This window comes from Penicillium rubens (assembly GCF_028828025.1).
Source record: "Penicillium rubens strain IBT 27055 chromosome Unknown utg000003l_segment0_segment0, whole genome shotgun sequence".
NCBI classification, from domain to species: Eukaryota; Fungi; Ascomycota; class Eurotiomycetes; order Eurotiales; family Aspergillaceae; genus Penicillium; species Penicillium rubens.
In genome coordinates this window covers 2,262,948-2,284,273 of record NW_026890601.1, presented here as the reverse complement: position 1 = coordinate 2,284,273, position 21,326 = coordinate 2,262,948, and the positions used below count along the sequence as shown (strand labels likewise).

General features: G+C 47.5%; 9 protein-coding genes across 9 annotated transcripts; 5 read left to right on the top strand and 4 right to left on the bottom strand.

Annotated features, from left to right (window-relative positions):
* Positions 1-189: 189 nt before the first annotated feature.
* N7525_007071 (flavin adenine dinucleotide pyrophosphatase) lies at positions 190-1,365 on the top strand (the record flags this gene model as incomplete). Its single annotated transcript, XM_002567594.2, has 3 exons — positions 190-384; positions 453-619; positions 732-1,365. 3 exons carry the CDS (start codon positions 190-192, stop codon positions 1,363-1,365), a joined length of 996 nt encoding a protein of 331 aa, XP_002567640.2.
* Positions 1,366-2,332: 967 nt separating this feature from the next.
* N7525_007070 (Ras family protein) lies at positions 2,333-3,283 on the bottom strand (the record flags this gene model as incomplete). Its single annotated transcript, XM_002567593.2, has 4 exons — positions 3,243-3,283; positions 3,066-3,180; positions 2,680-2,955; positions 2,333-2,571 (listed from the first exon to the last, which is right to left on the bottom strand). The coding sequence occupies exons 1-4, from the start codon at positions 3,252-3,254 to the stop codon at positions 2,333-2,335; spliced, it is 642 nt and encodes a 213-aa protein (XP_002567639.1). The 5' UTR covers positions 3,255-3,283.
* Positions 3,284-5,966: 2,683 nt separating this feature from the next.
* On the top strand, positions 5,967-6,533 carry N7525_007069 (uncharacterized protein; the record flags this gene model as incomplete). Its single annotated transcript, XM_002567592.1, has 1 exon — positions 5,967-6,533. The coding sequence occupies one exon, from the start codon at positions 5,967-5,969 to the stop codon at positions 6,531-6,533; it is 567 nt and encodes a 188-aa protein (XP_002567638.1).
* A 512-nt stretch (positions 6,534-7,045) lies between these two features.
* Positions 7,046-8,300, bottom strand: N7525_007068 (uncharacterized protein; the record flags this gene model as incomplete). Its single annotated transcript, XM_002567591.2, has 2 exons — positions 7,046-7,900; positions 7,965-8,300. The coding sequence occupies 2 exons, from the start codon at positions 8,298-8,300 to the stop codon at positions 7,046-7,048; spliced, it is 1,191 nt and encodes a 396-aa protein (XP_002567637.2).
* Positions 8,301-9,818: 1,518 nt separating this feature from the next.
* Positions 9,819-10,634, top strand: N7525_007067 (uncharacterized protein; the record flags this gene model as incomplete). The annotated part of the gene is made up of 3 exons (XM_002567590.1): positions 9,819-9,938; positions 9,995-10,128; positions 10,199-10,634. The coding sequence occupies 3 exons, from the start codon at positions 9,819-9,821 to the stop codon at positions 10,632-10,634; spliced, it is 690 nt and encodes a 229-aa protein (XP_002567636.1).
* Positions 10,635-10,924: 290 nt separating this feature from the next.
* N7525_007066 (SDR family oxidoreductase) lies at positions 10,925-12,098 on the bottom strand (the record flags this gene model as incomplete). Its single annotated transcript, XM_002567589.2, has 5 exons — positions 10,925-10,957; positions 11,012-11,120; positions 11,172-11,227; positions 11,284-11,593; positions 11,659-12,098. The coding sequence occupies 5 exons, from the start codon at positions 12,096-12,098 to the stop codon at positions 10,925-10,927; spliced, it is 948 nt and encodes a 315-aa protein (XP_002567635.2).
* Positions 12,099-13,677: 1,579 nt separating this feature from the next.
* N7525_007065 (uncharacterized protein) lies at positions 13,678-14,931 on the top strand (the record flags this gene model as incomplete). The annotated part of the gene is made up of 1 exon (XM_002567588.1): positions 13,678-14,931. The coding sequence occupies one exon, from the start codon at positions 13,678-13,680 to the stop codon at positions 14,929-14,931; it is 1,254 nt and encodes a 417-aa protein (XP_002567634.1).
* A 2,127-nt stretch (positions 14,932-17,058) lies between these two features.
* Positions 17,059-17,532, bottom strand: N7525_007064 (uncharacterized protein; the record flags this gene model as incomplete). Its single annotated transcript, XM_002567586.2, has 1 exon — positions 17,059-17,532. The coding sequence occupies one exon, from the start codon at positions 17,530-17,532 to the stop codon at positions 17,059-17,061; it is 474 nt and encodes a 157-aa protein (XP_002567632.2).
* Positions 17,533-18,259: 727 nt separating this feature from the next.
* On the top strand, positions 18,260-21,222 carry N7525_007063 (uncharacterized protein; the record flags this gene model as incomplete). Its single annotated transcript, XM_002567585.1, has 13 exons — positions 18,260-18,443; positions 18,497-18,553; positions 18,606-18,682; positions 18,730-18,888; positions 18,961-19,091; positions 19,142-19,424; positions 19,481-19,656; positions 19,704-20,310; positions 20,357-20,429; positions 20,479-20,660; positions 20,709-20,826; positions 20,878-20,964; positions 21,029-21,222. 13 exons carry the CDS (start codon positions 18,260-18,262, stop codon positions 21,220-21,222), a joined length of 2,328 nt encoding a protein of 775 aa, XP_002567631.1.
* Between the last annotated feature and the right edge of the window lie 104 nt (positions 21,223-21,326).

Sequence of the window (21,326 nt, the reverse complement as noted above, 5' to 3'; positions counted from 1 at the left end):
TCCAGGGCTAATAATGCACTGAATAAAGATGATACTGGTATATCCGACCTGAAAAACGGAGAAAGGCTTTAGGAATGTGAGGCGAGACGATGAAAATGCGGGTGGAGTCTCCCTGTTCCCCCACCTTCACTTCCTCCACGCTTTGAACCTTGGAAACAGACCCAAATCACTCCCGACACCTCTATCTTCATGCTCAACCGACTCAATCTACTGACGCGACACTTCTCACGCCCATTCAGTCCCTATCGTCCTACCAGTCCTTCCTTCTCGACCCCGTCCCTGGCCCCTCGCCCAGGTCCATCCGCGATGACATCAGCCGCGCACCCCAAGCCCATCCACACGGCAGCATGCCTCATTATCGGCGATGAGGTTCTCGGCGGAAAGGTAATTTGATAAATCCATAGTCTCCTCATGGACAGAACAGGAAATTCTGACATTACCTTAACCCTCAGACCATCGACACCAACTCGCCGTACCTAGCCAAGTTCTGCTTCTCGCTCGGCATCGAATTGAAGCGAGTCGAGGTCATCCCCGACGATGAAGACGATATAATTGAAGCCGTACGACGCATGAGCTCCCGCTACGACTTCGTCGTCACCAGCGGCGGCATTGGGCCCACGTGCGTACAATCTGTCCCTAGTTCCTCCGTATAGAGAGGATACAACGCCGACAACGTCTCAATACCGCGGTGCTTTATACAAACCAACGTCTAACACATATTCCCCTTACAGACACGATGATATCACATACTCCGCAATCGCCAAGGCATTCAACCTGAAGCTGGAACTGCACAAGCCAGCCTTCGAGCGCATGAAGCGTCTCTCCAAGCCTCACCCCATGCAACTGAACTTCGACTGGGAAACACCCTCACCAGGCCTGACCGCCAAGCTGCGCATGGTCGAGCTGCCCTTCGACCCGAAGCTCCCCGCCGAGTCACAGGCCGTGTTTGTCGCTGACGACCTGTGGGTGCCGATCGCAGTCGTGAACGGCAATGTGCATATCCTGCCCGGCGTGCCGCGGCTCTTCGAGCGTCTTCTTATGAGTCTGAAACCATCTCTTATCCCCCGTTTGACCGATCCCGAGGGTAAGGGGACGCACCGCTTGATGTTCAGCACGCCGATGCCTGAGAGTGCGGTGGCGCCGTACCTGACTGAGCTGGCGGCTAAGGTCGAGCCCCGGGGGATCAAGGTTGGCAGCTATCCGCGCTGGGGTAAGAAGCGCAATACTGTTACCTTGGTCGGGGCGGATAAGGCGTACATGGAGTCATTGGCCAGTGAGGTTGAGAAGAATGTTCAGGGTAAGTTGGTTGCTAAGGAGGATGAGTTGGATCCTCCGTCCGACTCGGAGCATGTTTATAGCCAGTAGATTGTTATTATATCTTGGGATTAGACTGCGACGTTTGAAATACGCGCAGCACATAGAGCATGACGATTCGGAATGTCAATATTGAGCTGGACTATCACATGAAGCTACAAGCCGTACTCCTGCATTAAGGACGCCCCATGATCTAGTAACTGTCATAGCAGCCGTGTAATAAGGGCTCTAATAAGGGAGCCCTTGTCAACAGGTCATTACCAGAACGTTGATATATCAAAGCAGTAGCCGTAGGAATCAGACGGAATAGATTGCACCACCGGGGATAGACCGGCATATATATTCATACGCAGAGCACTCGACGGTAGATAGAACAATCAAGATACCAGGAGAACCTCAAGAAGAAAGGTACACGCCGCAATGATGAAACGCAAGGAATCCACCTTGCCATGAAAGAGCATATATTGACAGCCGTGTCGTCTCGGGGCGACAAGGAAAATGATAATAAGAGGCGATAGATAACAAACACCAGGGATCTTTTGCAAGGAGTTAAACAGTAAAAAAGACAATAAGAAAGGGACTAAAACAAAGACGCAATCGGACAACAAAAGGGGAATCAAAATGTTTCGTGAGACGAGGTTGGGCGTCAAGGTCGGCAGTCATCAAGAATGCGAGTCCATTGAAGAACCCACAAACATCCGTAACACAAACGACAATGCCACTTCTTTGGTATTTTTTTCTGGTTTGGTTGTTTTTTCTGTTCTGTCGAGGTTGCAATCTTTCGTGCAGTTTCCGTATGTTCCCATTTGTGATCTGAGTGGCGGGTTGCAGATTAAGGCCATTCAAAGATAAACAAGATATCCAACTTCCTCAAGGGTGTGCCACCCTCGGACATATAAATCCTTCCCCGTGACTCTTCCCGGTATTGTGCTGCGTATTTTCGGATTCCGGGAGTTTGTTTCGAGATTCAACGGGATCGCAGCGATTCGGATCATTTTTGTATGTTGGGGGTTTTTTTTTACATGATGACGCACTTCGAGCAGCAGCCAGCGTTCTCGGCCGGATCGCTCACGTCCATCTTGCCCTCTGGTGCGCGGGCGCCGAACGCGCCGGAGCCGGAGGGATACGAGGACATCTCCTTGTTGTAGCGGCGGATCTCGCGGACGAGGTCGTAGAAGGCATTCTCGACGTTGATGCGGGACTTGGCGGAAGTTTCGATGAACTTGCAGCCGAACTGACGGGCGAGCGCTTCGCCCTCTGTTGTACGGGGTGAGTTGTTAGCCACGGGATTCGGACTCGGAGTTGAATTTAGGTTTTGAGGGGAAAGGAGAGTTCAAGGGAGGTTGAACGTAGACGGAAACATACCCTGCTCGGAGACAACACGCTCCTTCTCCAAATCGCACTTGTTGGCAACAACAATGATGGGGAAGTAATCCTTGTCCTTGACGCGTAGGATTTGCTGTTGGAAGGTCATGATTTCTTCGAAGGATTGGCGCGACGTAATGGAGTATATGAGCAGGAATCCTTCGCCGGTTCGCATGTATTGTTCTCGCATAGCCGAGTATTCCTCCTGGCCGGCTGTATCCAGAACATCCAACAAAGCGACTTCATCATCGATCACACACTGCTTGCGGTAGGAATCTGTAGGCGGAAGAAGGTTCCGGATCAGCCATGTTCAACGGGGGCGGACACCCCTGGGAAAACGCGACACGATCCGCGCGGCTGATGAAACGGGGCTTCGAGGTGCTCACCTTCAATTGTTGGATCGTACTCGTCCACGAAGTGACTCTGGATCAGTTGGATGGTCAAGCAGGACTTTCCGACGCCACCACCGCCGACAACCACCAGCTTGTATTCTCTTAGGAACTGTTGATCAATACGGGGTTAGCCTTAAAGTCCAGAACACGGGAAAACCTCAATGCTCTCACCTTTGAGGCCATTATGAGTTTCAGGTAAAGAAGATGGGAAAGAGAGTATTAAGATCAAAAAGGAATCGCACAATTTAAGGCGAAATCCCAAGTCCGTTTAAGAAAACAAAGGGAGAATTAGGGGGAGAGTTCGGAGGTTGGAACGGGAAGAAATAAATGGAGAAAACCGAAAGCTTCCAAGGTTCTTCTTTTTCTTGGAGAATCTTCGAATCCCAAGGTCTGGGGTAAACAAAATGATTTTAAAATAATAAAAAAGAAAACAAAACGAAAGAGATGTTTCTTTTCTTTCTTTTCTCGAGAAAATAGCAAAAAGAAGAAGGGAGAGAAGGGGCGAAGGGAAATTCAGGAGATAGTGGGGAGAAAATGGTGATTGGGCCAGAAAAAGGGGACATGCGCGCCATTGAGAGGTGCTGGATGGCTTTTATATTTCCTTTGGTCTTTTATTATTTTTCATGAGCTTTCGGATACTCATTCTTTAGTTTCTTTGCTTTTTCTATTCCAGCCTGATCTATATAGCAGTGCTGGTCTTGCTATTCTCCCTACCAGCTCCTTTCTCGATTGGGATTCTGTGCTTAATATATTCATGGCTTTCCAAGGTTGGTACGCTACTAAATTGTATCTCTACCAGGACATTGATTGGCTTAAGTCTCGGCCCCATTAAGGAACGTGCAATTAACAACAATATATAGCGGACATTATCTTACGCCTTCTCCTTTTACTCGCAATCTTACACTGAACCCACAATTACCACATCACCATGTCTTGTCTATCGGCTACATATATATGTTGTACAGTTCGAACCAGTTGTCCAGAGGTCAAGCCCAGCTCCTCCAAAGTGGATCTGCCGTCCCGGTGGAGCTGGGTCCCTCTTTAGCGCTTTTAGGGCATTGGCCGACAATGTCCATACTGCACGGAGCTATGTTGTACTCCGTACAATAAGTTGGGCTCAGAAATAACATGCACGAAGCAATCATTCAGATAGTAATTCAAAAGCCGAGGTTGGGCACCAAACTAACAGTATGGTTGTATGGTTCCCTCGACACCGCATATTCATCTTGGCTTTCTTATACGCCTGGATGGCTTGCAGTAGACGCCCGCCTTGCATAATTGCATCATCCCGCCGCAACACAATCACCTCTGTCACTTTTGATCATTGGATACATCGGAAAAATTCTTATTCTGGTCAACGTTCCACTCTTGGAACCCCCATCATATAGAAACAGTCGGAGAGTTCGATGTCGATCAATTGATTTTTTTCACTATGATCGCCGTATGCCCTCCTAGACCCAAGTCACGCCGTTTTTTTGGCAGATGCCAAAGCTGCATATCGGAAATTTTGATCCGCGCACTTTCCCACGCTTCTCTTCAATGTTCCCTTAGGCCGGAATAAAGTTACTGCCTACGAACCGCTTATATTAGCTTTGACAGGTGGGAACCCCGCGATTTAGGACTTGGATGGGGGCCCCGAGGATATATGCAGAGTCACATTGGAGCGTGGATCACCTTGAGCTAGGTCATCGTTTAGAACATGCTTCACCATACTCTTACACTTTCTTTGGAATTTTACCTGTTATAGACTTCTAAGAGCGATATCAAAGCAAAAATAAAAAATAAACAGAGCGCCTTCCAAGGTTACGCAATATGTTCTGTCCATGGTTCTTTCCCGGGCGCGATGCCTGTCTTGACTTAGACGAGACTCTGTTCTTTCCTTTCCCATGGACGACCGGAACTCAATTCCTTGTGTACGACGACCCTGGACACTAGGTAGGTACGCATACGCATTTCTCGAATGTCTCAAGGTTGGAAAAGAGCCGTTGGGAAAAAAGCAGGAATCAAATTTCCATACATGTACTCAGTTGGTCAACATTCAAATTCGGTCTTGAATCCCATAGATTATTCATAGAAGATGATTTGATAATCAGCAAGGCTGCATCCGTCTGGTTTGCAATGTGGGCTGATCCTGATATGACCCGTCGAACGGACGCACGGTGATTGATCATGACTTTGGTGACCATGCATCTGTCAGCATCCGGCAAGTACCTAGGTAGTACGACTGTGTTTCGAGGCAGCGCTTAGAAGGAACTACGATGGGATAATGCCGACAAAACCGATAATGAGCCGCACAAAGCGATGTGATAGGGAATACCATTGGTGGGCATTGTCCAATATTTAGTGACAAATCTACTTGCCAAGTCACACAAACGTGATACATACCAAAGTAAGTCCCTAGAACTAACAAACCCGAGGCTTGCATAGCGTCCAACGGCCAAGTGCAATTTGAAATCAAGACGCGCGAGAACCACCTACATAGAATCCTTTTGCTTAGATGTCAGCTAGATCGATGGATATGAACTCTGAGTTGCAGCTGGCATCGGAGATAAAAAGAACCGGACAGATACCCCGGGACCATTCGTCAGCTAAGAAAAAGACCCGAATCACACTGGAATTGACTTGGAACCGAAGGCATCACCAATTGCGCGCGACGTGCAACAGGCCATGGGGGTACAAGTGTCTGGGCACATGAACAGAGACAACTAACACAACGTGTCCAATCTGTCGGAGATTCAAGTACCTGACCGACTCTGGTGAAATAACCATAATACGTCTCCATTGTGATAGAACGAGAGCTACCCAACTCGTACCTAACCCAACGTGCAAGCAGACTAAGCAAACTGCCAACACGCCAAAAGTTGAAGTTGCCGAGTGCCAGCCAATTATCTCCAAATGTCATTTGCAGATCTCAAAGTCGGCGGACTGTATGTCATTCTCCAAGCCCGTCAAGAACCACCCGAGCCCAACGAGTTCTACTGGGGTCTGTATCTCCACTCAGATTCCATTGGAGGGATGTCATACCACGTCGTAGACACAGGATCTGGTCTGAGACCTGAGCATGAGTACACTGGTCGAATCTTCGACACTCCGCTTCTGATGGGCCTATTCCGAATTGCCGATATCACTCGTCCCTTGCACCCGTTTGTCGACAGGGTAATAAGGTCCTACGACAGCAGTCTTAATTGCCCCGGAAGAAGTAGCAACAGCAAGTTCTGGGTTTTGAATGTCCTTGCACTACTGATCCAGCCTACGTCCACGGGATGGCTTCCAGTGAATTGTCATAACCTGCCGATCTTGGAGCAGGAAATCCGCGATTGGGGTAATCGAATGTCCCAAGGAAGGTGTATTTATCAACGACCCAAGCCAATTGGATCTTCCACAATCTGTGGGTTGCCAGAATGGAAAACACAGCGTGAGTTATCTATTCCCCTTGGACCTGTGTGGGGAATCATCGATTGACACAAAGCGATGGATATACAGCCGACCATCCAACCTATCCAAACAAATGATCCAATCGTTTTTAGTATGGTTTCTCGTGTCGAGCGTCAATTGACCGGTGTATTATTTCGTGTTATCGAATCGAGAAATTGCATATTATGACTGTCAGTGTCTCTGAGTCTAGCATAGAAAACTCCCAATCTGAAGCACGCCACGTTTAAGCGCTGCAATTCTCTCCGCGGTAATATCCCTGGCGGCTCAAGTCCCGTCCAGAATAGAAACTGGTCGAATGCTTGTGCGAGTAGTACATCCATACCCGTAACCCTGTCCCACCTCTGATTCCGCTGTGCTGCGGCGTCTGGCCCGGCTTGTACAACATATCAGTTGACTATTCAAGTCTGAGAAGTATATATATGATCGGAGTCTCTCGACAACGAATTTGGCCGTATGAGAAGGATAAGCTGTTGTCTGTGATCCTAGGAGGGAAATATGCAGGGAAAAAAAAAAACAATCTGAGCCTCTTCACCAGGATTTCATGCGAGAGACGAAGCAATCGAAAGCCAACCCACACCAATTGTTGCGACTTCAATCCCCTTAGTATCCTTTTGTGGGGGATAGCTGACGCGAGCCAACCTCGATAACTGGACCGCAAGCAAATGCTCTCTGAAATATATATCCAAACCACCGACCATGTGAATGCTATGATCAGCACCGTTTCCCCCCTTCTTCTCTCCCCAGCACAGCCTGGGACCAACAGTTTCATCTTCCATCTTGCCAGTTCTGCTTCCACCTTTAGCCCACACACGCTTGGTCTCGTACAAAGTCTCCCAAGAGAACCCAAAGCTCCCAAACATCCCACCCTCTTTCTTACCCTCAGCCGCTGCACTCTTCCAAACGAAATTGCGTCCTCCATACTCGAATCGTCGTGGCGACCAATCCTTTCTTTGCATCTCTCCGTCCGGAATCTCGGTTATTGCGCCCATGTCGGGGATTGTCCGTGTTATCATCCGAAAACTGCCTCCTTTGGTCTTCTGCAGTCTTACACTCGTCGCCCCGATTCCGGGCAGGAATTCCCCAGCGCGTCGGAGGACCGTATCGACAATGGGTTCCTCGTTGCTCCAGACAAATTGGAGGGCGTATAAAACGTGTGTGTTGGTCTGGTCTTTGACGAAAAACCAATATGAGCGCATACCCAGGTTGACAAGCTCCGAAGAATGCGTAATCCGGTAAGTGACAGTGGGCGCCGAGGGAGAAAGAGCCAGCGAGAAAAAAGGGCGTTGCGAGGTGTCGGTATTGAGGAATGGCTGAAGGTGGGCTGGAGCCGTGCTGATATCTTTTGTAGATTGACTGGGATTACCTCCACAGAAAGTGTTAAGACTCTTGCGGATCTGGCAGTTGACAAGAAATCAGTGATTTGGAAAGGTGTGCCGCGTCCTGGAGTTTGTTGCTTACCTGGGTCAATGACCACGTCTTTCCGTCCTCGCTTTCCACCTCTTCCATCGCATCCAAAATCGTCGGTGGCAATATTATACCATCGAAACTGCCCTTGCGCTTTAGGTCTTCAAGATAGGCCAGGCGCTCTCGATGAACTTGGACCTGTCTCTCGAACATCTTTCTGTGAATTTTGAGGGCATTCCCTTTCTTGTATATTTTGGCCGCTTCATCCAAAACAGTTATGGCGCTCTTGTATACTTTGATGGCTTCATCGTAGTCGCTCTTGCGTTCCAAGATGAAGGGCATTGCGGCGAGCTTGTAGACCCTATTGTCGGCATCGACTTTTCCTGCCATTGCATCGGTAGAAGAATAGTTGACTGATGCGAAGAATGGTTCCTAACTTGTTTTTCTCTCGAGGGGTTGGGTTATGAACCCTTGCGGAGATGGTTTCCATGACGCTCCTTTATAGAACCGAAAACGTCGGAGGTTTTCTTTGTAGTTTAAAGCCAAGGCAGAAATATACCTTGCCAAGGGGCTTCCATGCATAAAATTCCTATATAGGATATGGATTCGTGTAGCCGTTCTCGCGAGCGATTGTGCTCGAATCAGGTTGCATCGTGGGCATCCTTCGGGAAAGATAACTGGAAATTTCGGTGGGAAATGATCACCTGCAGCATCAGCCACAATGCTAGCTTGCCTCAGAGACCCTTATGAACTGCGGTTGGAATACACATGGTTGGCACTTGAAGAGAAGGATACTAACTAATCGCTTAGCATTACCCTCTTCGAAGCTTGGCAATTAGCTTCAGCCAACCACTCTGTCAGCTTAGTGCGGAGGCAGTGGATAGATAGCGCATGGCTACCAAACAAGCCACCCTGGATATGGCTACTCGGTGTCCGTGGAGTATTTTTAAGAGGCAGTGTTTTACGGAGCCTCGGGCTAAATCAGCATCTGCGAATAAATCGGGTTAGAGGGACTCATTTACGTTGACTCGGAGCTATCTATGGACATGGTATCTAATAGACTAGAAGAAGCAACAACAGCGACCGCCGTCTAAAATCGAACTATTCCCTGAGTTGAATGTCTGACTGTCTTGACAGCAAATCATGTATCCTGCGATAACATGAATCGAACATGCGCGTTCGGAGTAAAAAAGGAAAGGGAATAACCCCCCCCCCCCCCCCAATTCCTTGCAGCCTTGGAAATATGTACGGAGTATATTGTAATGTTGGACAAGCTAAAATGCCAAAATGGTTATCAACTACTCGAAAAAGAAGGAAAGAAGAATAGCCATTATCGACAAGAAATTCCAAAAAACGGGGAAGGTTGAGGCTGAGGGTCCCACGTCGCTGGACTCGCTTGAAATTTGCCCTGACATTCCCACTGCTCAATATGAGTTCATTTGGTGCAATTTATGTTAGGATATTTCAGCATTCTTTTCTATCTTTAGAGCTATTCGGAATTCTAAATTGGTCGAAACCCCGGAGTTCAAGAGATCCGTTTTCTTGCTGCATCTGGGCCCTTTAGGGCTACTCTGTAAGGGGTTTATGGCCTAATTGGGTATAGCGTTATAACTTTCACAGAGACTATCACCGAGCTAGCACCCAAACAGGCTAGACATCATCTCAGGATATAACAAAGCAGCCAATAGGAAGGCTCCGTTTCAACGCCTTCTATTCATTATCCTAAACGGTATTAGGCTGTTCTCCGTCTCTTGACTCCTGCTGACTGCATAAAACCTGAAATGTTTTCTCATCTTATATGAAGGCGAGCGCTCGATCTCTTCAGTCCATTCTCCTATCTTCTTTTCGTCATTTCAATCTTTGTCGCTCTTTGACTACCCTCACATTCGTTCATTAATTTAATACAACATGCGTATCCAATCTCTCGCTCTCCTGGCCGGCGCCACTACCGCCATCGCTGCCGAGACAGTCACTCTTTTCCTACCCGGGTTCGACGAGCAACGAATTGAGGGCAAGGTCATTGGCACTGTATGCGCAATCATCCCTTTTGATTTAGGACAGAAAATTGATTGATATTGTTTCAGAGCGGCTCCATGACCAAATATCTCATCAAGTGTGCTACCGACGTTGATGAAACCGAGTGCGGCATCCCCTACGATGGCATGACTGTGGCCCAAGGCTCTTCAACTGTCAGCCTGGGGTACAGCATGGACTCTATGTGAGTATCCAGCCCTACAAGTGAATCCACTTAGATCCCCACACTCATAGCTGATCCTTGCCTGAAATAGGACGATCGCTGAGAGCTGCAAGTACGATGCGACAAGCGTGAGCTGCGGCGCAACCTTCGACGAGAGTGGCACGATTTCCTCGTGGAACTCGAAGGTCGCTATCACGGAAATCCCCGGTGGCGCATTGATGCCTGTGACTATCACCGCAACTGGGTCTGATAGCTCTTCCGCCACCACTGGTGCCTCGGTCTCAGCTTCTACCGCTGCCTCGACTAGCGGTGCTACGTTGACCACCTCTGCTTCTACTTCAGATAGCACTGCTACTGGCACAAACACCGCTACTGGAACTGCCACTGCTAGCGATTCCTCGGATAGCAGCAGTGCTGCTGCCACCAGCCAGACTGAGACGGATAACGCTGCTATGCCCATGATTACTGGAAACGCGCGCTGGGCTGCCGGTGGTGTTGCAGCTGCTCTGGCCATCGCCGCTCTCTAATTGTCGGGTCATCCTTTTGAAATGAGCGTGGATGCCAATAGCCCTCGCTCGGCTAACACCCCTGCCTCATTGATAGATATGTACTTTCCTCATGTATACTATGCAATATACGAAGCGTGATACCTTTTCTGTACTTTGGCCTTATCGACCTAGTTTGAATCTGTATTGATGGGAGTCCAATAGGTATGTATTTCGTATTTTTACGCCGCATAACGTGAGGCCGCGGAACATGTACAATGAGCGCTATACAAACCTCCTCTAGATCTTCATTCAAATTCGTGGCGTGTAAGTTATGACCTGCGGTGCATCACACCAGCCGCAGCCTATAGAATAGTCAGAACATGTCCATGATAAATTCAACCGCAAAGCAAGCTTACTTGGTGGCTGGGGAAAACCAGGGTATCGGCGATCACAACGTTCTCACGACGACCAGCCGCAAAGACAACAACCTCGGCAATGTCATCACCAGTCAAAGGTTCGACGCCCCTATCGATGGTTAGTTATATTGTGTTTCTCGGCTTATTTCACATGACTTACTTGTACACAGCATCAGCCTTGGACTTATCCCCATAGAATCGCACAACGGAGAACTCCTAATCAAGGGTATTAGCTTCATACCAAAGACGACTACTGTATGCAGTAACCATACCGTCTCAACTTGACCAGGATCAATTTCAATAACACGGATTCTCGTGGCGATGAGCTCCTTTCTCATCGCATCGGTGAAGGAGCGGACAGCCGCCTTGGTGGCGCAGTAGATGCTACCGCCAGAGTAAGGCTCGCGACCCGCGATGCTACCAATGTTAATAATGTCACCACGGCCACCATCAGAGCGCTTCTTAAAGATGGGCAGGACGGCCTGGGTCATGTTAATGAGACCGGTGACATTGGTATCAAACATGACCTTGATATCCTCGGCAGCGATGTCGGGCGCCTGGGCGACACCCTTGACCAAGCCACTGCACCGCGAATGTCAGCACCGATCGTGCATATCAATCAGTTCTGCTTGATGTGTATGACTCACGCATTGTTGACAAGAACATCAATCTCCTTGAACTCCTCTGGCAGGGAGGAAACAAAGTTATTGACTTCCTCTGGATTGCTGACATTCAGCTTGACGGGAAGGACCTGGACACCATCGCCAACTTCATGCTTGATCTCCGCCGCGACCTCCTTCAATGTGTCGATGCGGCGCGCCGTGAGGATCAACTTCAGGTTCTTGGGCGACGTGCGGGCGAACTCCTTGGCAGTGCTCTTTCCGATGCCCGATGAGGCACCGGTAACGACGATAGTCTTGCCTTCGAGGCGCTTTGCCATTGCGGAAGCCATGGTGCGTCGGATAGAAGTTCGGTGGGCCGCGAATAGGAAGGAGGTGGGGTTTGCGGAGAGAGCTGGGGTTGTGAAGGGGTGTGAGAGTCGTTGAAAGCGTCCAATTGATCTGATGCAAGCTCCTAGATAGGTCATGGATCGAAGGCTCTGTTTTTCAAGGAGGAACGAGACGTATAACAAAAAATAAATAGAATAATCACGAGCGAGTGCGGGGACTCTGGCGTCATATCGTGATTATGTAATCTCATACAACGCGCCCGGGGATGGGGCCGGGCCAGCGGCGAGAAGGCCGATTTCCTTATCTCCGTATTAATTCATGGCCCTTCGCTATGTTGATTGGCCCTTGGGCGCACCACTACGACAATAAGGGTAATATTACTCGGTTTGCAGAAAATAGTAAGTCACCCATTACTACCTATATTGTAGGTAGGTAGATAGCCGTGGGGGTCATTCACCCACATATGTACATGTAGGTACCAAAGCTACTATTCATCCACCCATGTACCTCTAGCCCTTGAGGGCTAGGTACCTAGGTAGGTAGGTACCTATAATTATTAGTAATAGCTTCCTTGGTTTGACTACCGTTTACGGCAAGGTATGAATTTTAAATATGAGGTAAAGGGACAAGTTTTGCTTCGGTGCTGTTCATCAGTATATACCCGCGGATATTTGTAGATTGGGTAACTAACTGGGCAGTAAGTACCTAGGTAAGAAGTAAATCTTAGGAAAGGAAAGGACCTAGATAGTTTAATTAGTAACTAAAGCATAATTGTCGTCCATGTCGTTAGAATTAACTTCCCGTAAACATCATGACTAACTCGACTGCTATACCTAGGTAGGTAGGTATTGCATATTTAGAATCGGTCTAGCAGTACGCCGATTGAACTAGATGTATATTGTGGCTTTCCATTTTTGCTTTTCTAGTTCAAAAATTGAGATAAATTAATGTTATGCTTGTGTTGTGTAGACGTATATCTCCATGGAATCACGATATAAGATACTCAATCCTTTATACGGTGGGGCTGGTCAACATAGCGAGGGTGCCTTGAACGCTTAGGGGGATTGTTCGGAGGCAATGCACATAATGGAGTTTGTCTTTGCATGCATCCCCAGGTCTCATTATACTCATTATATGCGCGTGGGGCTGACTGAAAGAAGAAACAAAGCCTCATGCCTCATTGGAGTTGGTCAAAGAGATAGTTTATCTTTGAAGAAAGACGCCCTAATTAGGATGGGCATCTTCAACTAGACAAAGGAATAAGTGCACCTTTATGATCATAACACGAGACTCGTTGTCGCTGGACAAAGATCAAATGAATGCCATTGTGTATATTCTCTTGGAGGACATCGATTAATAGTTCTTAAGACCGGTCACTGCCCCCGATGCATCTAATAAATAGCGTTGATACCCACCCAGTTGTGTCCAGCAACCACAGTTTTGGCACTTTCCCTCGAGTGCTGCGATCCTTTCGTTCAGACAGAAAGAGCAAAGGAGCGCCTTCCTTCCCTAAGCAGCACAACACAAACACGGTAATCTACCTCTTCCGAGCTATAGCCTTGTTTACATTCTAACCTTTAGTTCACATACACATACCAATGCTAGAGCTAGTACTCTTTGAACACCTCCGTCGATTATTACTATTGCTCGCATAAGTTACTATCTATTTTGGTATTTCAATCAGCTCTATCAGATAATACAAGATATCTTATCAACATGCCTTCTCCGGCAAAGGTTTGCTATGCGGATCCTCCGAAAATAGTGTCAAAGCGTAACACAAACTTACATTTATCTTCTTCAATCCAGGACCCCTCCTTTGACGAGCTCCTTCGCCGGTGTGACTTTGACTGGGCGGAAGATGTCGAAGACGCTGATATCAGCTGTAATTTGCCGATCACCACAACAGCAAACCCTCTTGATTACTGCTTGTCAAAAGAAACTTTCTACGATGAAATCCATCACTCTCCTCGCCACTTCGCATATCGCAAATACAAGCCATCACTTCCAACTATCCACGAAGAAGTGTGGGATGAGCCATGGGGTTGGGTATATGACACCCCAAATGTAACCTCCAACCCTTCCCAGAGAATATTAGCAGAGTCCCACGATGATACTACACAGCACTCAACATACGAGGAGTCTCGAGGCAACAGCGAGTCAGACTCCCATCTGGTTGCCCAACAAGCGATCAACAACATCTTTGCTGATCGCCAAGCCTGGATTGAAGCAGATGAAGAGATTCATCACTTCAACTGGATGGGATTGCGTGTTTATACACACAGCTCGACCTCCCCATCTGAATCGCTGGCCATTATCTTTGCAAAACCCAAAAGCCTACAGGGAAGTGCGATGTGGAGAGTCCACTCAGTTCTGAACCGAGCTGTGTGTTTCATCGACCCGGTACTTGTGGTTTTGGATGACACAGACGAAAGCTTGCTCGAACTACGGGGCTCAGAGCTTGTGCGTGCATCTACCGGGTGTGTTTTCAAATTTTACTCACCGCACGGATCATGGTTGGAAGATCCCAACGATTCGAGTGAAGGAACGACTACTGACTTCGGAAATGCACGGACATATGAGGCTACAGATTTAGTCATTGGAAATGGATTTGTAGAATCTGCCGCTATCCCTTCAGTATGCCAGTGGGCAGAGGCTCGGCATAAAGCCTGTGATGTTCATGGGATTCAGCGTCCACGGAGGATGACTTGGGAGCGGAAACCCTCGCCGTTGCGGCATTGCGAAACATTTTCGCCAGAAATAATCCCCCAGGAATCACGGCCTACTACCATCACGAAGCCAAAGAAGCCGCCACGCAAGATTACCACTTGTGTTGCTGGAGCACCACCTGAGGAGTATTTCTCTTTCCCGACTCCTGTTTTTGGTCGTCGCAGGCCCATCAAGCAAGCATTTGCGAAGGCTAGGCAGAGACTGGCATCCATTTTCACATCATTGAAGACCAAGCTCAGTTAGACATTTACTAATTTTCTAACTGACCTCATTTACTGGGCTGGTCCTGGTTCCTTTGTTTTCTGAATCTCATTTCTTTTTCACTTTGGTTTCTGGTCACCGCACCTTTTGCGTGAGCTCAGACTGAGCTTACAATCTGGATGCCTTTGGGATAATCTCCTATTTCCTTTTGCCATATACAGACATCATAAACAGTTGGATTCTGCTGTTGGTGAAATTTCAAGTCATCTTTCATTTCTTTCATCTACAAACTTTCTTTTGTCTCAATTCCATACCTCGATAAAAGCTGAAAGTCCACCATTCCATCGCTTTATTATTCTTTGTACGAGTTCCCGAATGGTGAAGCGTTGTTTTTTATATGCGAGTGATGCCCTATTAAGCGGTATGTGCTTTTATCAAATAAGTTATCAATATCCCTACAATATCAAGCAGACAAGTATGAATCGAATATGCCTTGTAGCTTAGTTCTAGTAAGCAAGAAAATTATACACTTCATGAGAGGCCTTCCGCAGATCTTGCGTGGCAACCAACGTTCGTAGAGGAATGACAGTTCATCATCCAAGTCCCGTGTAAGGAATCGTGGGTATATGTATTTTTACCACATGCTTTGACAAATGCTGCTCCATATGAGACAAAGCTTCCGATTGCTGGCAAGTCATCTCCTTGATCTCCGGCTGTGTAGATCACGTCTTCGAAATCATCCCAATTGCGATTGTCTGCTGCGCCAGCTCCGAGTGCTGGTCCTGCGTTGTAGGTATTGGTCTCCGATAGACCCCACCCCCGTTGTTGTCTTCCATCCTTATATCTTCTAACTGTATTCCCGGATCTTTTGACGTCGTTTTTGTTGGGTTTTAATGTATGTATTGCTGTAACGTGATTCGTCGAATCAGAAAGGATAGAAGGGTCCGGAGTGTGGACCAAAAAGGTTGTTGTGTGGGGAAATCCCGGTGGAAGCTCTGATTCGTTGATCCGGTCCGGTCGAGGCCAGTGTGGGCCCCAAAAATGTATGGACCTCCCGCGACTCTCTTTGCACTGGATAGGTGAAAAATTGTAAAGAAATGCAATCTGCTAATTGTGGATGATAGCTTTGGGGTCATAACCTGTTGACTCCTACATAGTAGGAGCCAAGAACGCAAGCTCGCTAAGGGAACTTCCAGGGCCAGTTCTCGACAAGGCCTTCATGATTGCGTTGGGTGGTGTTGTAGGTCCCCCAGAATAAGCCGATCCACGAGATCAATGCGAGCAATTCGAACCTGTGCCCTTCTAAGCCAGCAGGGAGCTATAAAGAGAATATATGGTTAGTAAGATTGTAAATAATCCGTAGGTCAAACATTACCATCTGGCAATCTCGTCCCGATGTATGACAACCTTGGCAGTCATTTGTGTTAACCGTATCTTGAACATATATGATTTGGAAATGCGACCAGAAACCAGGTTCCGGAGTTCGAAGTAGCCAATCTTCAAGGCTTTGCTGAATACATGGGAGACAAACGAGGAGCTGTTGCACTGGGTTCGGGAGACGATTACGAGCAGGCCGTTGCGGGAAGATAGTTCCGTGGTGAATGATCTGGTTTTCTGCCATGACGGTTCGTAGTAATGGTGAATGCTTCGAAAAGGATAAAGGAGAATGTTAGCCTTTGAAGTGAGAAATATGATCCAAGCGAAGTGTGCGAAACAAAACTGAAGATATAAAAATAGGGCGAAGGTATGTAGGGGTAACTCACAATATAAGAAGTTGATAAAGTTGATATCCAGGAAGCTGATAGTAGTTGAAGCTGACAGTGGTGCATGGTAGGAGCCAAGAAAGCAGAGAGGAGAGAGTTGTATTGTGAGAAGAGGGAGCGAGCTCCCATACAGACTATCTACACGAGGGGTCGATACCTTGGAACCCAGGCATCACAATAACACAAAGAAAGCAAGAAAAGAAAAAAAAAAAAAGGGAAAGAACAAATCATTATCAGAAAGTGAATGAAATCTCACTTGAAAGTGAGCTCATTGTAAAAGCACTCAGTATCAAACCTCAGTATCAAACCTCAGTCCCGAACTTCCTCAACATTTCAACCTTCACTTCATCCCCAGAAAATAGCAGCATATTGACATATTAGATGTTAGACAAAAGAAAGCGAGTTACTAGAAAGATAACAACCACAAGAGAACGTCTGGTACAAGCCGGTGGGGGATGAAGACGGCTTTCTTGATCCCTGCCTTGACGTTCCCGAGTGAGAAACCAAAAGATTTCTGAAGGATGCAAGTGATGGTAGCCCAAGTCTTTTTGGCCAGGCCACCCATGATGCTAAGACGGGAAGAAGAGGTTGAATAAGAATCGGTCTTGGGGCGACACCAAGCCTTCTTAATCATAGTTTCCATGATGCCAGCGGGAAGGGAAATGGACATGCGAGAAATTCTCTTTGCGGCAAGCCAAGTCTTCTGGGTGAACTTGCTCGCGGTCTCAAGGATGCGGAGGTGGTTTGGTTGAGATGGGTTGTAGTCAGTGGTCAGCATGGATTGGATGTTGAGCTTCGACGGTGTGGCCTTCCATGTCAGCTTCCGGGGTAAGCAGACAGGTTCCTGGCTGGCAGCAACCAATTCACCTCGCCGCCACATCCAGAAAATCATCACGCCGCCTCGGCACGCCATCAACAGATTAAGCACTTGCCACACCGAAGTCGCACCGAAGATGCGCCTTTTAGCGCACTTGGCATGTCTTGGTTGAATTGTAAAATGAGTAACCTTTGTGGATCAATTACTTTGGCGATGTCATTATGTCATTCTCGCTGAGCTATTCTTCCTGCTTTGAAACTACAATATTTCTCATATACAACGTATAGGATTCCCCCGCGTATATAAACAAATGTGTGCATGCCTGCTTGGGGTTCGACAACGTTAGATAATCCCCTAGGGAGAGAAATGGCCTCGACACATTATTTGCAATGTAGTCTTGTTGTAAGGATATCAGTAGCGTAATAAGAAATGCTATACGCGGGTCGAATCCTGTGAGACATACCAAACAATACTGTAAACAACACGGCATTAAGCCCAAGTCTTGCTAAGGTGCATCAGCAAGCGTTCATAACTCAGCCGGCCATAATACCTAAGTTAGTAAGAAACAATATGGCTTTAGACTTACCATAAAACTTTTGCCGTATTCCATGTCGCAAGGAAGTTGTTGCCATTCTGGGTGGATCTATCGTCACCCTTGCATCCTGGCTTGGCATAAGACGCACGAGAATAAAAGGACCGGCTGCGAAAGGACATCAAACTCGGCTTCCCGTGTTTTTCTCTCACACCAACACCTTTCCTTTCTGCGCATCAGCTTGAAAGTATTTCAGCTATGGCGAATTCCAAAGAGCCTGCTAAAGATCCAAATATATCGCAGGCGCCGGCAGCAGATCTCGAATCCGAACATACTAGTCAGGATCCGGGAGAATGGCTGTACAAATTCGATAGAGCAGAGCTCACAGAGCTCACACCAGTTGAAGCCTTTAAATGGAATGTGGAGGGAGACCAGTCACCTTGTAGGTCGACAGTCGTCCCGTATATCCCAAGAGCAGATATTAATACTTCTTAGTTCCGGAGGTTGCGGCTTGTGTGTCCAACAAAGATGATCCCACTATCGCCTGCAATAGTACGTTATGGATGTTCCCGGTTATTAAGCCTGAATTAACTCTCCATAACAGCTGTTAGGGCGTGGATATTGATGTCAATCTTTGTTATACTTTTCTCCGGAGTCAACCAGTTCTTCGGCCTACGATATGTATGTTTCAATTCGCTTCGCGCTTGACATCTACTAACTTCTCCTAGCCGTCCCTCACAATAGGTTATGTTGTCGCTCAGATTCTCGTTTTTCCAATTGGCCGAGCATGGGAGAAGCTTCCAAGGTGGAGGGTTCCTCTAGGGAAACTTTCATTCGACGTCAACCCAGGGAGGTTTACTATCAAGGAACATGCCTTCATTGTTATTGTGAGCAAGAGCAAATTGTTACATTTATGAAAACTTACATAATTGGGAACTTCATCTAACATACCAAACCAGTGCGTCAATATCAGCGCTACCACTGCTTATGCGCAAGGTGCCTTGGTAGCAATCGTCAGTCCTGTATATTGGAACCGCGACCTCGGAGCTGGCTTCTCGTTCTTATACCTTTTGACAACCCAAATGATTGGGTATTTAAATTCTAATCTTTCCATTTTATTTATTCACTGACCTTTTCTAGATTCGGCCTGACAGGCCTTGCCCGGCGCTGGATTGTGTACCCTGCCGCTTTGGTCTGGCCTACTTCGTTGTCATCCACCGTTCTTTTCCGGGCACTACACGAGCCTGAAACCCGTACGCCAGCTAATGGTTGGATAATTACCCGGTACCGCTTCTTTGCCTACACTACGGCGTTTGCTTTTGTTCTGTTCTGGTTCCCGGACTACATATGGACAAGTTTGGGCACTTTCGCTTTTGTGACGTGGATTGCGCCTCAAAATCAGAAGGTCAACACAATATTTGGAGTAAGTTCACGGAAAGTCCATCAATACTTACCTGAAACTGACCTCATCCTTCCTAGATGAATTCCGGATTAGGCTTGATACCTATCAGCATTGACTGGACGCAAATCAACTACGCTGGTTACCCCCTCATGACCCCTTTCTACATCACATGCAATGCGTTCGCTGTTGTCGTGTTGTTTTACCTGTTCTTATCGCCGATTCTGTACTACTCTAATGTGTGGTATAGCGCATAGTAAGTTTCCAGTGTCAACGGGGAATTCTAATATACTGATATCCTAGCCTTCCTCTCTTGTCATCAGGCACCTTCGACAACACGGGAAGCACCTACAACGTATCCCGTGTGCTCGACTCGGCTTTGGACTTCAGCGAGAGCAAGTACAAGGAGTACTCTCCGATGTACATCTCAATGTCTTATTCTTTGACCTATGGACTTTCCTTCGCTGCGGTTACCGCAATCGTGGTGCACACCTACCTTTACAATGGCACTGAAATTTGGGCCAGGCTTAAGAATGCCCAACATGGAGGTGAGGACGTTCATCGTCGGCTTATGCGCCAATATAAAGAGGTCCCAGAATGGTGGTACGGGGTTCTCACGGTGGTGGTGCTGGGACTTGGTATCTTGACGACAAGATACTGGGACACAGAGCTGCCAGTTTGGGGCTTTATCGTGGTTTGCTTCGGATTGGCAGTGCTTCTGATTGTCCCCGAGGGTATTCTGCAAGGAACGACTAATCAACGCGTGTTCCTCAATATCATTACCGAGATGATCGCGGGATACGCCTGGCCGGGACAGCCTATCGCTAATCTGATGGTGAAGTGCTACGGCTATAATGCAGTCAAACATGGCATGGACTTCGCTCAGGATTTGAAGCTCGGGCAGTACATGGTACGGTCCATTTATCCTCGGCACTCGTATTTTGCTGATTATCTAGAAAATTCCTCCGCGTGTTTTGTTCTTTGGCCAGATTTATGCGAGTGTCCTAGCGACAGCCACTCAAACAGGAGGTACCATGTTTCATGAAATGTGCACATAATTTTGAGCTAACGAGGATAGTCTTACGATGGATGCTTGGACACATCTCTGACCTTTGCGAGCCGACGAACAAAGAACGCTTCACATGCAACGGTGCTAAAGTGATGTACAACGCTTCCTTAATTTGGGGTACAATTGGTCCGCAGCGGATGTTCCAGTCTGGACAGGTGTACAATGGCCTAGTCTATTTCTTCCTCATCGGGGTAAGATATCGAACACTTTCCTTTGATCTTCCTTTATTGACTCTCAAGCCCGTCGTTACTGTAATTGTGTACTTCATTTACCGCCGCTACCCAAACAGCTGGGTTCGCTATATCAACGTTCCAATTTTCTTTAATGCAGCGGGTAATATTCCTCCTGCAAACACCAGTATGTCTCTTGAAACTCTCGTCGTGGGGGTATCTGAATCTGACAAAACAGCACAATACTCCCTGTGGTTCATCGTTGGTTTTATCTTCAACTACCTGATCCGTAAGCGTGCATTTGACTGGTGGAAACGTTACAACTGTGAGATCCTACTTTTTCAAGTCTTCACTCCTGAGGATATGTCATTAATTCAACTCGTGCGTAGATTTGCTCCAGGCAGCCATGGATACCGGCACTGCTATTGCGACGATAATCATTTTCTTCGCGCTGGGCTACCACTCTATCACTTTCAACTGGTGGGGAAACACAGTAGGATCCGATACGGCTGACGCGAATTCGGTCCCTTGGTTGACTGTTCCCAAGGGGAGCTTTTTTGGAAAGGGACCCGGCGAATTTTGAAATATGTATACGATTGAATCCTATAAGGCAGACTTGGGTCAGAGGATCCCATTACTGGCCCCAAGAAATTGAAGTGCTGAGTATATATGAAGTCCCCCGGCCCC